Raw genomic sequence first — 13,680 nt, 5'->3', positions numbered from 1 at the left:
TACCTATTAGAAATGGCCAGTGCTAGAAGAGAGGAGGGGAAGATAGGGACATTTACAAATGAATTATTGGTGGAGTAGTGAACTAGTCTTAACTATTCTGGATAACAATTGGAACAATGCCCAAAGGACTATAAGATTGCGCATATTCTTTGACCATACCACTACTAAATCTATCTCCCAAAGAGATCAAATAAAAATAGAAATGGATCTGTGCAAAAATATTTATAGCAGCTCTTTTTGTGGTGGCAGAAACTTATACATTCAGGGGATGTTCATCAATTGATAAATGAAGAAGTTGTGGCACATGATTGTGATGGAATACTGTTGTACTTTAAGAAATGACAAGGGAGTGATTTCAGAAAGACATGGCAAGATTTATTTGAATTGATACAAAGTGAAGTGAGAAAAATTGGGAGATCATTGGGCATAGGAATAGCAAGGTTGTAATGATGATCAACTATGAAATACTTAGCTACTGTGATCAATGTAATGATTCAAGACAGTTCCAATGGAGTCAAGATGAAAAAATGGTCTTTTCCTCCAGAGAATCGAATTTTGAGTGCAAATTGAAGTTTTTTTTTATCTTTCTGTTTTTTGAAATATGGTTAATATGGAAATATGCTTTGCATGATTTCACATGTATAATTGATATATTGCTTGCCTTAGTGGGTAGGGGGGACATTAAGGGAGGGGAAGAATTTAGAACTCTCAAAAAAAAATGCTAAAAATAAATTTTTTAAAAGATTAAATATAGAGAATTACTAGGCAAGTTTAGTTGGTTGTATTGATATTCAATATTTAATTTTCAGTAAAACATTTAAGAAAAAATGTAATAGAGAAATATGAAACAAAGTAGTCTGTGAAGTTACAAAGAAAACCTTGGACAAGTTGGAATTTGAGCTATATCACATTTTCACATAGATATATTACTATTACATCAAACATAACATGTTTAAGTAGAGCTTATTATCCTTCTGGTAAAGTTCTCTTTCTTGTAACTGCTCTATTTTTTGCTATTGACACTACCACTGATTTGCCCATGTATGAAACCCTGTCATAGTCTTTGAACCTTTTCTTTCTGTTCCCTCACATCTGATCAATTTTTACTTTCTTTTATTTCCACATCCTTAGTTTCTGCTATCATTCTTGTATTGTCTATTGCTTTTTTTCCTCAGTACTGGCTTTCTTTACCACCTTCTTGGACAATTAAAATAGTTCACTATTAGAGTTTCCCTTATTTTGCTTTCTCTCTTCCAATTTATACTTTGCATCATTCCTGCTCAAAATTCTTAGATACGTCTTTATTATCTAGATTGAGAATTTAAGGTCTTTATGATGGCTTTTTAACTTTTCCACTATTCTGCTTTATAATCTTTTCGTGCTACTTCCCTTCTACAGAGTATTCTCTATTCAGAAATAGGCACTAGTCTGCTATCAAAATGCACTACTCTATCTCCTATTCACCAGCTTTTCTTAAGTTCTTTGCTCACACCTGGTATGTTCTCTTTACCTAAAAAGTCTTTCTCACCCCACCCCTCCTTTTCAAACTAGACTTTTTCCTTTGCTTACTGAATTCCAACTATCCTTTAAAGTTGAACTTAAATTTTCTAGCTCTAATTAATTTTTAATTGAAATTGTTAAATGTATAGTTGTATTGATCAAATAAAGTTTGCTTTACCTTTGTTTTATCTAATTAAAAAAAAGAAAAACCTGGTGCATCCAGAACATTTTTGTTCGAAATTAATAGTAATCAGTTTTTAAAGATATGAACAATTTTTTTTGCCAAAATTTTTAAACTGCTAAAATTAATTATAGACCAAGATGAATTTTATTTAAAAATATGATTCATGTAACTGTCAATTTCTAATCCAATTTTCCAACAAAATTATTGATAGTTAATCATAATACATATTATTAAGTAAGAAGGGTAGAAGCTAAAGACTGCCCATAATCCTTCCTTTTTCACTACCTATTATTTTAATTATCTATATAAAGGACCATGCCTACAAAACAATAATCTCATCATTTTTTGTTCATCTGTCATTTCTCAGTTCTACATCAGAGTAAGCAATTTGCATGTATAGTAAATAAATTTTGCTAGTACATTGTATATGTCACAGTATATACTTTGTACAACATGGAAATGCCATTGGGTAATTAGATTATACAGCACATAGGGAAAAAAATTTCCCATTCTACATTATGATGTTTTTATAATGATCATATTATAGGAAAAGTTTATGTTAAATATAATACATCTAAAATTATTTATTTAGATTTTTAAAGATTAATTTTATAGGTATATTGAAAAAATTAGTGTTTGGTTATTTTAGTCATAAAACCTAATAAAATCATTATTTTTGAAGTCTTCAGCCCAAGAAACTTAAAATATGCCGTGTAATTAATTCGAGCTTTCCTTTTGCATCTTGAGCTCATAGATGTGAAAAATAGTTTCATATTCTTAAATGGCCTCCATTTAGAATGAATTTAGAAAATATATATTTATAGAATACTGCTCTTAAAGTTGACTTTTTGTTTGAAAGAAGTATATGTGCACGTGCTTGTGTGTGTGTGTCTGGGGTGTGTAAGAGAGAGAGAGAGAAAGAGAGAAAGAAAGAGGGGAAGATAAAAACAGAGGGATGGAGAGAGATGATCATATATTTGCCCATACAACTTTGATTTTTCAGCAACTCCCTTCTAAAATACTTAAAAACTCTTAAATGACTTATTCTTGTCCTTCAAATTTATTATCATTGGTATTATGAAGGTATGCTATTGGGTCCCCATATCACAGCCACATTTTTTTTTTTAAAGCATTTGAGCTCTCTCATGTACTTGGTATTGAGAAATCAGGCAAGGATTTGATCTGCTGATAGCACTTGGCTTGTTATGGTAACCTATTTAAAATTTTGTCTTTATATTTTATATTATAGTTAAGCTTACAGTCCTGATTCTGTGATTAAACTTTAAAATATATGATAAAAAATGAAATTGTTTTAGAATATTTTAACTAAAAGTTTTAGTTTTAAAAATTTTATTCATTCTATTTTACCACTTAGAGCCATATAAAAATGGTATTATTCATGTTTTACATCACAAAATTTTATTATAATGAAAGCTAATAAAATTTGAGAAGTTTAAAATAACATTTATATTGGAATACATTTTGTTTTTTAGGTTGGTACAACTAAAAATCCCCTGCTGCGTTTTCAGACTGATTCTAAAATTTGTACTTCAGTTCTAAGTGCTGTGACTTCTGAAGAATCTGTTAGATCAATAAATGATGTGGATAAGTCCACAGGAAATTATTCATTTAAGGCAACTGGAAAGGTGTCAGTGGATGCAACTAATACAGGTAAGACATTCCATGTGTTTTTATGATGACTATGCATATACTAGATCTTTAAGGCCATACTGGTTTTTGGAATAAAATTTTGATTTTTTTGGTTTTTTTAAAAATAATATTAAAAATAATACTAGTATTTTGTTGATCGGCAGTTTATTGTTGATGTCTAAATTTAATTTCTAGTGATTAGATTAATAGACATGCAATTTCCCCTTATAATAAACAAAGTTTTCTCTGAAAAGTACAAAAGATCAGACAATCCTATCATCAAATATTTCAAAGTTTTATGTACTTATGCATTCAATTTTTGTGAAAAGTATGTTAATTGGAATTGTTTCAGGGGAAAGCAATGTTTTTTTATCTTTTGGGCAATAGGAAGCCATTGAAGGTTTCTGAATTTATAGCTCTGCATATGGGATATTATTTTGATAGCTCTGTGAAAGTTTTATTAGAGACCTGAGTGATTGGAGCTAAGAAATCCATTTGGGAGACAACTGCAATAGAATAAATGGAAAGAACTAAAGGCAAGATTAAGAGTAGTTGCAGTGAGAATGATAAGAGTATTGTGGAAACAAATCAGTAATAATATTTGCCAACTCATTGAAGATAGAAAATTATGGAGACATGAGTCAGGTGACTTTAATGTTCTAGTTCAAGGATACTTCAAGAAGTTAGTAAATTTACATGGGGAAATTTGGGAGGCAATTTTAAACATTTGCAATTGGAGGAACCAATATGCCATCTAGGTATAGTGGTCCAGCTTGTTTGGAAATGTGGGATTGGAGGTTGGGGGAGAGTTCAGGGTTGGCTATGTAGAATTTGAGTGTCATAAAATGATAACTCATTTTTATAGCATATTAAAATTTGCAAGGTTTCTTTATAACCAAATAGTGTAATTATACTAATTTTACAGGTAGGGAAACTGAAAGACTGAAGAGTTAAATGCCCAGATTCACTGATCTTGAAGTGTTTAGAGACAGAATACAGGCTTACTTGTTTTGATTTTCAAGGCTGGAATTTCTGATTCTAAAATTCCATTATTTGAAGTTGAACACTATCAGAGGAAGAATTGTGATTTGTTGTGTGATAGAAAAAACTACTAAAAATATCTTATTTTTGACAGATAATTAGGTTAGCTTAAGATGTTTGGAGTTTGTGATATATTTAATAGAAAAAGCAAAGCTTTCTCAAATTAAATGTTTCAAAATTGGATATTATTCTTTTAGTTGAATAGATATAATTTAGAAGTCTAACTGGACTGATGAGATATTAGGTAGTGAATAAATATTGTTCCTGAGATATAGATACACATTAATACGCTTGAGAATTTCCCCTAACTCTTTCACTTGGTAAGTTTTTGAAGTCTTTTCTTACATTGGAGTATTGGGGGAGCATGTATCTGAATTCAACTGTGAAAAGCTTTAATTAATGTATATTGAGCCTTTGTTATCTCATAAGCTTTGATAGTCTATCCTCACTATGTATGCTGCTTCTAGGTTTTTAGTCTAGAGGTATGCTGGAGCGAGTTCATACTGGTTTATTAGAGCTGTTTGTTAAATTTTCAGTATTTATACATTTCAGCACTTATACTTTGGAAATCATATATTACAAAAAGACTTGATTTGTTTTGTTGATTGTCTAGATAAGATGATGAAGATGTTAATAATGCAAATTTAAATTAAGAATAGGTTGTGTGTGGTGTACATACCTCTAGGGGGGCTGGCTGTTAAACATTTATCAGAACATTTTGCTAATAACTACTACTAGAGAATTTAAAAGATTCAAGCTGATATTATTGATGATATTTACTATTCTCTTTCCTCCATTATGTGGATGTTTACTTTTCTCCCCTTCCCCGGCATAGCCAGCTCCCCACCGTGATTAATTTCCAATTTTTAAAAAAATTGCCTTTTATTTTGTCTTGTCCATTTTGTGTTTCAGCCATATTCTATATTGGTCCTTCTTCTTTTTGGTCCTACTCTAAAGAAAAGAATTAAGTTAAATAAGACAATAGTTTTTAATTTGTTTTATTTATCTCTTAACCTACAGTTATGCCGAAGTGGGAATGGGAGGCAGAATTTGTTCCTGCTTTTCTGGGAGAGAGGTTTACTAAAGAAAAGAATTAAGGTTTCCCTCAGTTATAGTTATATACATGTGCTAGCTCCTTGATGTTTTTTACTTTATTTTTCTTGCCTTTTTTTAACATGGCTAATTTGGAAATGTTTTGCATGTCTTCACAAATATAATGATACTTGTTTGTCTTCTCAATAATTGGGGGAGGAGCTGGAAGTAGGGAGAGAGTTGGAAACTAAAAATTACAAAAAAAGAATGCTAAAATAAAGTATAATTTTTTAAAATTACTTTTCAGAATAGTGGTACTAATTCACATCTCCAACAATATATTTAGTATGCTTCCAATAATTATGAGGCAGGCCCAATTTTGTTTTTCTATAACCATTTTAATATTGTTTATTTCCATCCTTTTTTATCTTCAACTTGCTGGTATGAAGTGAAATCTCAAGAGGTACTTTTAGATTTCTCTAATTAGTATTTGGAGCAACTGTTGCTATTCTTTGACCATTATTGAGGAATTTTTCTTGGTTTTATATATTCGTGTTAAATCTTTGTACCTTTAAGATATCAGACCCCTCCTAACAGATATTGGATATAAAGAATTTTTACTTAATTGATAGCTTCCCTTTTTTATATCCTAAGTTGCATTGATTTTGATTATGCAAAAGCTCTTCAATATTATAATGCACATAATATACACATCTTTATGAGTTCATTTTCAACTCTAGTGACTGAAAAATTCTATAATAGTTGTTACTTCTAGAGTTTTTAAAATGTATGATTTTTGTTGATATTTTAGAAAATTCAGTAATTCTCATTTTTGTTTAAATTCAATTTTTGTATATTAAATTTGTGATACAATTTGAAATAAGTGAGATCTTTTAGTTGATTTTTAAAGGTATATCAATCATGATAATAGTTAATGTTTTCAGATAAATAAAAAATTGCATGATTCTTAATTAGTTCCATTTCACTCATTTTTCACCACTTTACCAAAGTTATTGCAGAAATGAAAGGGAGTCACATGGTATTGAATATCATATTGTATTTTTGTTTCATGGATTGCTGTTATTTAAAAACAAATTGTTTTATTAATTATCTTTGTATCCCCAGTGCCTTGCACAGTGCCTGGCACGTAGTAGGAGCTTACTAAATACTTGTTGATTAATTCTGTTCTTGCTCTTGTCTGTGTGAAGTTCTGTCTCCAGTAACAGGCACCTGATTTTCTTGGCTTCTTATCAATCTTGTAGAGAGTTTCTTTAAATTAAATGGCACCATTTATGTTAGTTTGTCTCTGGTACTCTGTTGGACTCATTTCAGAATTCCCAGATATCTGAACGCTGTTTCTTGCCAGCAAATCTTAAAAATACCCTATTCTCCAAGGATTCAAACTGCCTTTCACCTAAAGAGCAATTGAAAGACTCATTGGACATAGACTATGAACGTTACAAATGATGGATTACAACTATAAAGTGGAATAAAACTTGTAATTAAAAAGTTATATGACTAGAAAAGGATGTGAGCTAGTTTTGTAATAAGAGTCAAGAATAACAGATGGTTAACTTCTTACTGCATTGGTACCCATATAATGTCAAGAGGTCAAGAGTAATGCTCCTAGCAAACTGGGTAGAAATTCTATAAGAGCCTGTGAATTTATGGAGCTAACTGGAATTATCTAGGATAGAAAGGAATGGATGGTTGCAATCCATACCATTAGTGGGATGTATAACTTTTTAATATACTCTTTCATATCAGTGAAATCATCTATTGAAGTACTGAAGCATATTGGTTATGCTTCAGTATTTCTAAACTAAATATAATTTTGAATTATAGGACTAATGTAACTGTCTTTTAATAAGCTGTAGCAGTTTTATGTGAAATTAGCAACATAGTCATTATTTTAAATGATTATTTCATTTAAAGACAAAATGATACAGTGAATGGAGAGCTGATTTTAGAATAAGGAAAACATGGATTGAAATACTTTCTTGGCAAGGATACTCACTATGAGACTCTATGCAAATCACTTAATTTGATTATGCCTAGGCCATCTCAAGGACTAGAAGTTGCAGAACAGGTTGATCTGAATTGGTATTAGGAGTTTCCTCACAAATAGTTCACTACCAGGGAAATTCATTCATTGACCCCCAAAATTCATTGAATGAATGGATTTGTAATTGTTTAGAAAAAATAAATTTTGTTCTGTGCAATTTTTCTTTCATTTTAGTATGATACTTACAAAATATAAATGTGAACTAATATTCAGAGCAGCTCCCTGTTCTAAATTTAATGATCAAGGTATGTTTAAATTAATTGATACAAATAAAAGTGCTTCAAAGAACAAAATTAAGTCTTTGCAGATTGTTTTTAAGTAAATCAAGCTGGTGCTCTGTTTTTTAATTATTATGTATAATTCTTTGCAAAAAGAAGCTGTCTTATAGAAGGATTTGAAGGACTTTCAAAATTAGGGAAATATATTAGTGAAAGTATAAGTACTATATGTAGACATTTATACTGCTCCTTTGTATCGTTCTCCTAAAAAAATAAAATATATATATATATACACTTGTTACATAAAAACAAAGCTCTTTAGCTTTGTTTTTTTTTTTTTTGTGGGAAGTACAACTATGTAAAGAAGATGCAAATATATAAAGATTAATTCCCAATGAAAGTTTTTGGAAGATTACCTCCTTTTGAAGGAGGTAGATTTTTGTTTTTTAAAATAATTATTATTTTAAAAAAATTTATATCACTTATATATCCCATTGTATCCTTCCTTTAGTCTCTCCCAGAAAGCCATAAAAGTTTCAAGAAAGGAAGAAAATAAAGAATTCTTCAAAACTGAACTATATATGAAAAAAAAATCTGCTATTCAGTGTGTCTTATGTGTGGTCTTCTGTTTCCATAAAGGAGGGGGAAGTATTGACTTCTCTTCTTTGAGCTTTAGCCTGATCATTGTATTACAATTTGGCAGCATTCATTTTTAATTCTTTTTGTTTACATTATCATATTGATGATTTAAATGATTTTCTTGCTTCTGCTTACTTCACTTCATATTAGTTATTAAATGTCTTTTCATAGTTATCCATATTCATCATGTTTATTATTTCTAATAACATAGTAATGTTATATTTTTGTGCTACATTGTGAGCAATATTCAAATTGATGAGTATCAACTTTGTTTCTACTTTGCTACCATAGCTGCTATGTGTCAGAGTATATGGGGCTTTTGGGAGGCAATTTTTCAGCAGTTTATTTCAATAATAAATCATCAACATCATTTATTCATCCATTCTGCATACTTGTTGACTTCTTAATTGTTTTCAGAATTAATGATGAGATCTGAATATTGTTTTGGATCAAGAGAAATCGAAGAATTGATCCATGAGGCAAGCAGACAGAAGGTTGTGAGATCAGTGTAACTCCATGGTCCCACTCTTTGGGGAGGTGGTCCACTCAGAAGTCCAAGTTATGTCAACCCCCTGAGACCCATCCTCTATTGAGGTCTCCAGTAGGTCTCACCTTGCCATTCCCTGTCAGGAATCCCAGTCATGTCCCTGACGTTTAATTTTCTTTATACAGTATACTTATGGGTCATCCCATGGCTGTTATTTTCTTTTGGGTCAGTCTGCAAGGGTACTCTGTCTCTTAATGTCTTTACTTTACCTTACCCTTCCCCCCACCCATGCCATGTGGCATCTCCCCTAAATCCACTATGCTTCCCAACCTCACTTCTCCTCCTTACAGCTAACTAGCTGTTAATAAGTCCCATCTAGGATTTAGACTGCCAGCTGAGGGTATGCAACATTATGGGTGCTCCCTTTCTACTGGGTAATTGTGAGTTTCACTGAGGAGCTTATCTTTCATTTGTTCTCCCACTCTATTTCATATTTGCCATTTCTGATGTCTGCTGTATCCCTTCATTTTGTCTCTAACCTCTTCCCTAAATAAATCTATCTTTTGCCAAAGAGAATGGCCATTGAGAATTCTTCACTTGACCGAATCCAATTTTTGTTGTCTGCCATCATTTGGTGACAAACCCCACATGACAGATCACATCATTAGTATTACACATAAGGGGGGGATCTGAGTGGTACAGTAGGTAGAGTATTAGGCCTGGAGTCAGGAAGACATCTAAGTTCAAACCTGGCCTAAGTTAATACTTGTGTGACTCTGGGCAAGTCATTTAACCCTATTTGCCTCAGTTTCTTCATCTGGAAAATGAGCTAGAGAAGAAAATAGTCAACCAATCCAGTATCTTTGCTTAGAAAACTCCAAATAGGATCACCAAGAGTTGAACAGGACTGAAAGGACTGAACCATAATCATAACATTGATCATAATTCCTAGTTTTATGAAACAAGGGTTTTGATTTTATAGTCAAATAGAGGAAATAAGACTATACAAAATACTTTTAAAGGCCTTTCTGATTGTCATAGCTGAAGAAATCTAAATGTGATGCAATAAGGTAAGGATTAGTTCTGGTTGAAGTGATCAGGAAGGGCATCCTAATAAAGGTGACCTTTGATTAAAAAAAATTTTTTTGACCTCTTAAACAAAATGAATTTCTCCTTATACAAAGCAGAACAGATAGAGGATTGCATTTGGAATTACAAATTAGAAGTGAAATTTGAAAAAAAAAAATCTACATTTCTGTTTCTTTAAGATTTCATATTATTTTAATGTTACTTCAATTATCTTGAATAAATAATTTCTCATGTAACTTATGAAGGTAGTTTAATAAATAAGAATACACTGGGTATTAAAATTTTGAATTAAAGTTAAGACATAGTAATATACAAATTTGTACTAATTTTTATATGTTTGTGAAAGAAAATTTAGATATGTCAAACTGCTTAGCATACTCTTTTGAAAAATCAAGAAACCTTTTTCTAAAGAATAGACTTATTAATATGCAAAGCTTTCTTGTGAATACTGAATGTATTATGAAACTATGAAATTCTATTTAGACATTTTTAGCCTCAAAGATTGAGATCATGGCAAATAATTTAAAATTTTCCAAAGTCTAGCTATTGAAGCAAAAACATGCTTAGTATTTGCAAATGTAAGACAATAGAAAAAGTATTTGTGTAAATTCTTTATCATAAATAATCTGAGATATTATTTTGCATTTTGGATATTTATATACTGTTGATTAGAAGCAAAAGAACTAGCCATAAGGATTGAATAGCATAGGTCACTTAAGCCTAAAAGAAGAGAGTATATACATTGGAGAGGGTTTTCAAGTGTTAAATGCAATGGGAAGTTACTAAGTATAAGCATTTACATTGGTGTCTCTGGAGAGCAATTTCACTCGAGAGGTTGAAAGAGAAATTGCAATGAGTTGAAAATGGGAAAAAAGGAAGTGGACTCAATAAGTATAGATAGATTTTATTTTTGGAGTTTGTGAAAGAGAGAGATTGGATAATAGCACAAAGGAGGGAGGCATGTTAATGTTAAGTGGAAATGCTTTTAAGGATAGGTGAAAATGGAGTAGCTAGATGGTGAAGTGGATAGAGCCTGGCACGTGAAGTCAGAAAGACTTGAATTCAAATGTGATCTCGGATACTTAGTATTTGTGTGATCTATGCAAGTCATTTATTTATTTATTTATTTAATAGCCTTTTATTTACAGGATATATGCATGGGTAACTTTACAGCATTAACAATTGCCAAACCTCTTGTTCCAATTTTTCACCTCTTACCTTCCACCCCCTCCCCCAGATGGCAGGATGACCAGTAGATGTTAAGTACATTAAAATATAAATTAGATACACAATAAGTATACATGACCAAAACATTATTTTGCTGTAGGTGTTCTTTGAAGTATATCTCTTAAAGGGGGAAAAAAAAGGATTCTTTAAGGTAGAGATGAAAAGGGAATAAATTCTAGATATGGGGGAGACAGTGTGAAAATTAAAAAGATTCAAGAGACATAATTTTTGAGTAATTTAATTATTTTATTAATGAGCACATTTATTACTAAAGGGATAATCAATTGGCCTATGCTCTTAAGACCAAAAACCTCTCATGGTCATGGGTTCACAGTTTATATATGCCCTTTGAAGAATAAGTATTCCTGAGGGGTGGTAATCAACTCTAATTGGTTAACAATTGATGAGAAAATGAATATTACAATGAGAGGCTAGGCTAAATTACCTGAAGGTCTTGTAATATGTGACTTGCATCACCTAAATCTTGGTCACAGAGACTTATCAATTTCCATATTGACTGCCTGGCAAAAGAGAGAATCATCATTTCTCTAAGACCTGTCTGAGCAAACCCAATGAGAAGGAATGCGCCCATTAGCCCAAACTTAAAATTTATTTTCCATCTGATTAGAACAGCGGTCCTCAAACTTTTTAAATAGGGGGCCAGTTCACTGTCCCTCAAACTGTTGGAGGACCGGACCATAGTAAAAACAAAAAGTGTGAATAAATTCCTATGCACACTGCATATATCTTATTTTGAAGTGAAGAAACAAAATGAGAACAACTACAATATTTAAAATGAAGTAAAGTTAAATCAACAAACTTATCAGTATTTGATGGGAACTATGGGCCTGCTTTTGGCTAATGAGATGGTCAGTGTCTGGTTCCATTTTTGTCACTGCTAGTCGTAACAAGTGATGCAAGTGTGTATTCGTTAGTCTTGATCTAGTTGGAGATTTCAGATGTTTCATTCTAGAAAAAGTCTGTTCGCAGACATAAGTGCTGCCAAAGATGGTTGGTATTTTGAGTGCATGGTTCCTGAGATGAGGATATGTCTCAGAGGGGAGAGATGCATCGAAATTATGAAGGCTGCTTGACTTGAACGCGTCTTTCAGAGAATCACAATTCTGCAGGTCAGCTAGTTCCATTTAGTAATCCACATTTTCAATGTCAATAGAAAATGGGTTACAGAAAAGCTGTATGTCCTGTTCATGGAGATATGAAGCTCTTTAAATCTAAATTGGAACTCCTTTTGAAATTTTTCCAGTGAATCCACACATGTTTTGTTTGGGAATGCAATCAGCGGTTTTTCCACTAACAGATTTTGAGCTGTGGGGAGATGGCAGAAGTTTTCCTCCTTTACTTGTTTGATGAGGAGGCCTAATTTTACTTCAAATGCTTTGACATATGATTGCATATCACAGATAAGCTTCCCCTTTCCTTTTTTTTTTTTTTAAATAACTTTTTATTGACAGAACCCATGCCAGGGTAATTTTTTACAACATTATCCCTTGCACTCACTTCTGTTCCGATTTTTCCCCTCCCTCCCTCCACCCTCTCCCCTAGATGGCAAGCAGTCCTATACATGTTAAATAGGTTACAGTAGATCTTGGATACAATATATGTGTGCAGAACTGAACAGTTCTCTTGTTGCTCAGGGAGAATTGGATTTAGAAGGTATAAATAACCCGGGAAGAAGAACAAAAATGCAAGCAGTTTACATTCATTTCCTAGTGTTCTTTCTTTGGGTGTAGCTGCTTCTGTCCATCCTTGATCAATTGAAACTAAGTTAGATCTTCTCTTTGTCGAAGAAATCCACTTCCATCAGAATACATCCTCATACAGTATCGTTGTTGAGGTATATAATGATCTCCTGGTTCTGCTCATTTCACTCAGCATCAGTTCATGTAAGTCTCGCCAATCCTCTCTGTATTCATCCTGCTGGTCATTTCTTACAGAACAATAATATTCCATAACATTCATATACCACAATTTACTCAACCATTCTCCAATTGATGGGCATCCATTCATTTTCCAGCTTCTAGCCACTACAAACAGGGCTGCCACAAACATTTTGGCACATACAGGTCCCTTTCCCTTCTTTAGTATCTCTTTGGGGTATAAGCCCAGTAGAAACACTGCTGGATCAAAGGGTATGCACAGTTTGATAACTTTTTGGGCATAGTTCCAAATTGCTCTCCAGAATGGCTGGATGTGTTCACAATTCCACCAACAATGTATCAGTGTCCCTGTTTTCCCACATCCCCTCCAACATTCCGCATTATCTTTCCCTGTCATTCTAGCCAATCTGACAGGTGTGTAGTGGTATCTCAGAGTTGTCTTAATTTGCATTTCTCTGATTAATAATGATTTGGAGCACTTTTTCATATGGCTACAAATAGTTTTGATTTCTTCATCTGAGAATTGTCTGTTCATATCCTTTGACCATTTATCAATTGGAGAATGGCTTGATTTCTTATAAATTAGAGTCAATTCTCTATATATTTTGGAAATGAGTCCTTTATCAGAACCTTTGACTGTAAAAATGTTT

General features: G+C 32.2%; 1 protein-coding gene across 2 annotated transcripts in view; it reads left to right on the top strand.

Moving 5' to 3' along the window:
• Window positions 1–13,680, top strand: part of RAD54B (RAD54 homolog B) — a 111,172-nt gene that overhangs the window by 14,431 nt on the left and 83,061 nt on the right. For both annotated transcript variants that reach the window (XM_023496390.2, XM_003760258.4), the window contains exon 3: window positions 3,178–3,355. In XM_023496390.2, coding sequence (XP_023352158.1) covers window positions 3,178–3,355 — 178 coding nt within the window. The remainder of the gene's footprint in view (window positions 1–3,177; window positions 3,356–13,680) is intronic.

This window comes from Sarcophilus harrisii, chromosome 1 (assembly GCF_902635505.1).
Source record: "Sarcophilus harrisii chromosome 1, mSarHar1.11, whole genome shotgun sequence".
NCBI lineage: Eukaryota > Metazoa > Chordata > Mammalia > Dasyuromorphia > Dasyuridae > Sarcophilus > Sarcophilus harrisii.
Note: the sequence above shows the minus strand (reverse complement) of the source record. Positions and strands in the feature narration are given on the sequence as shown.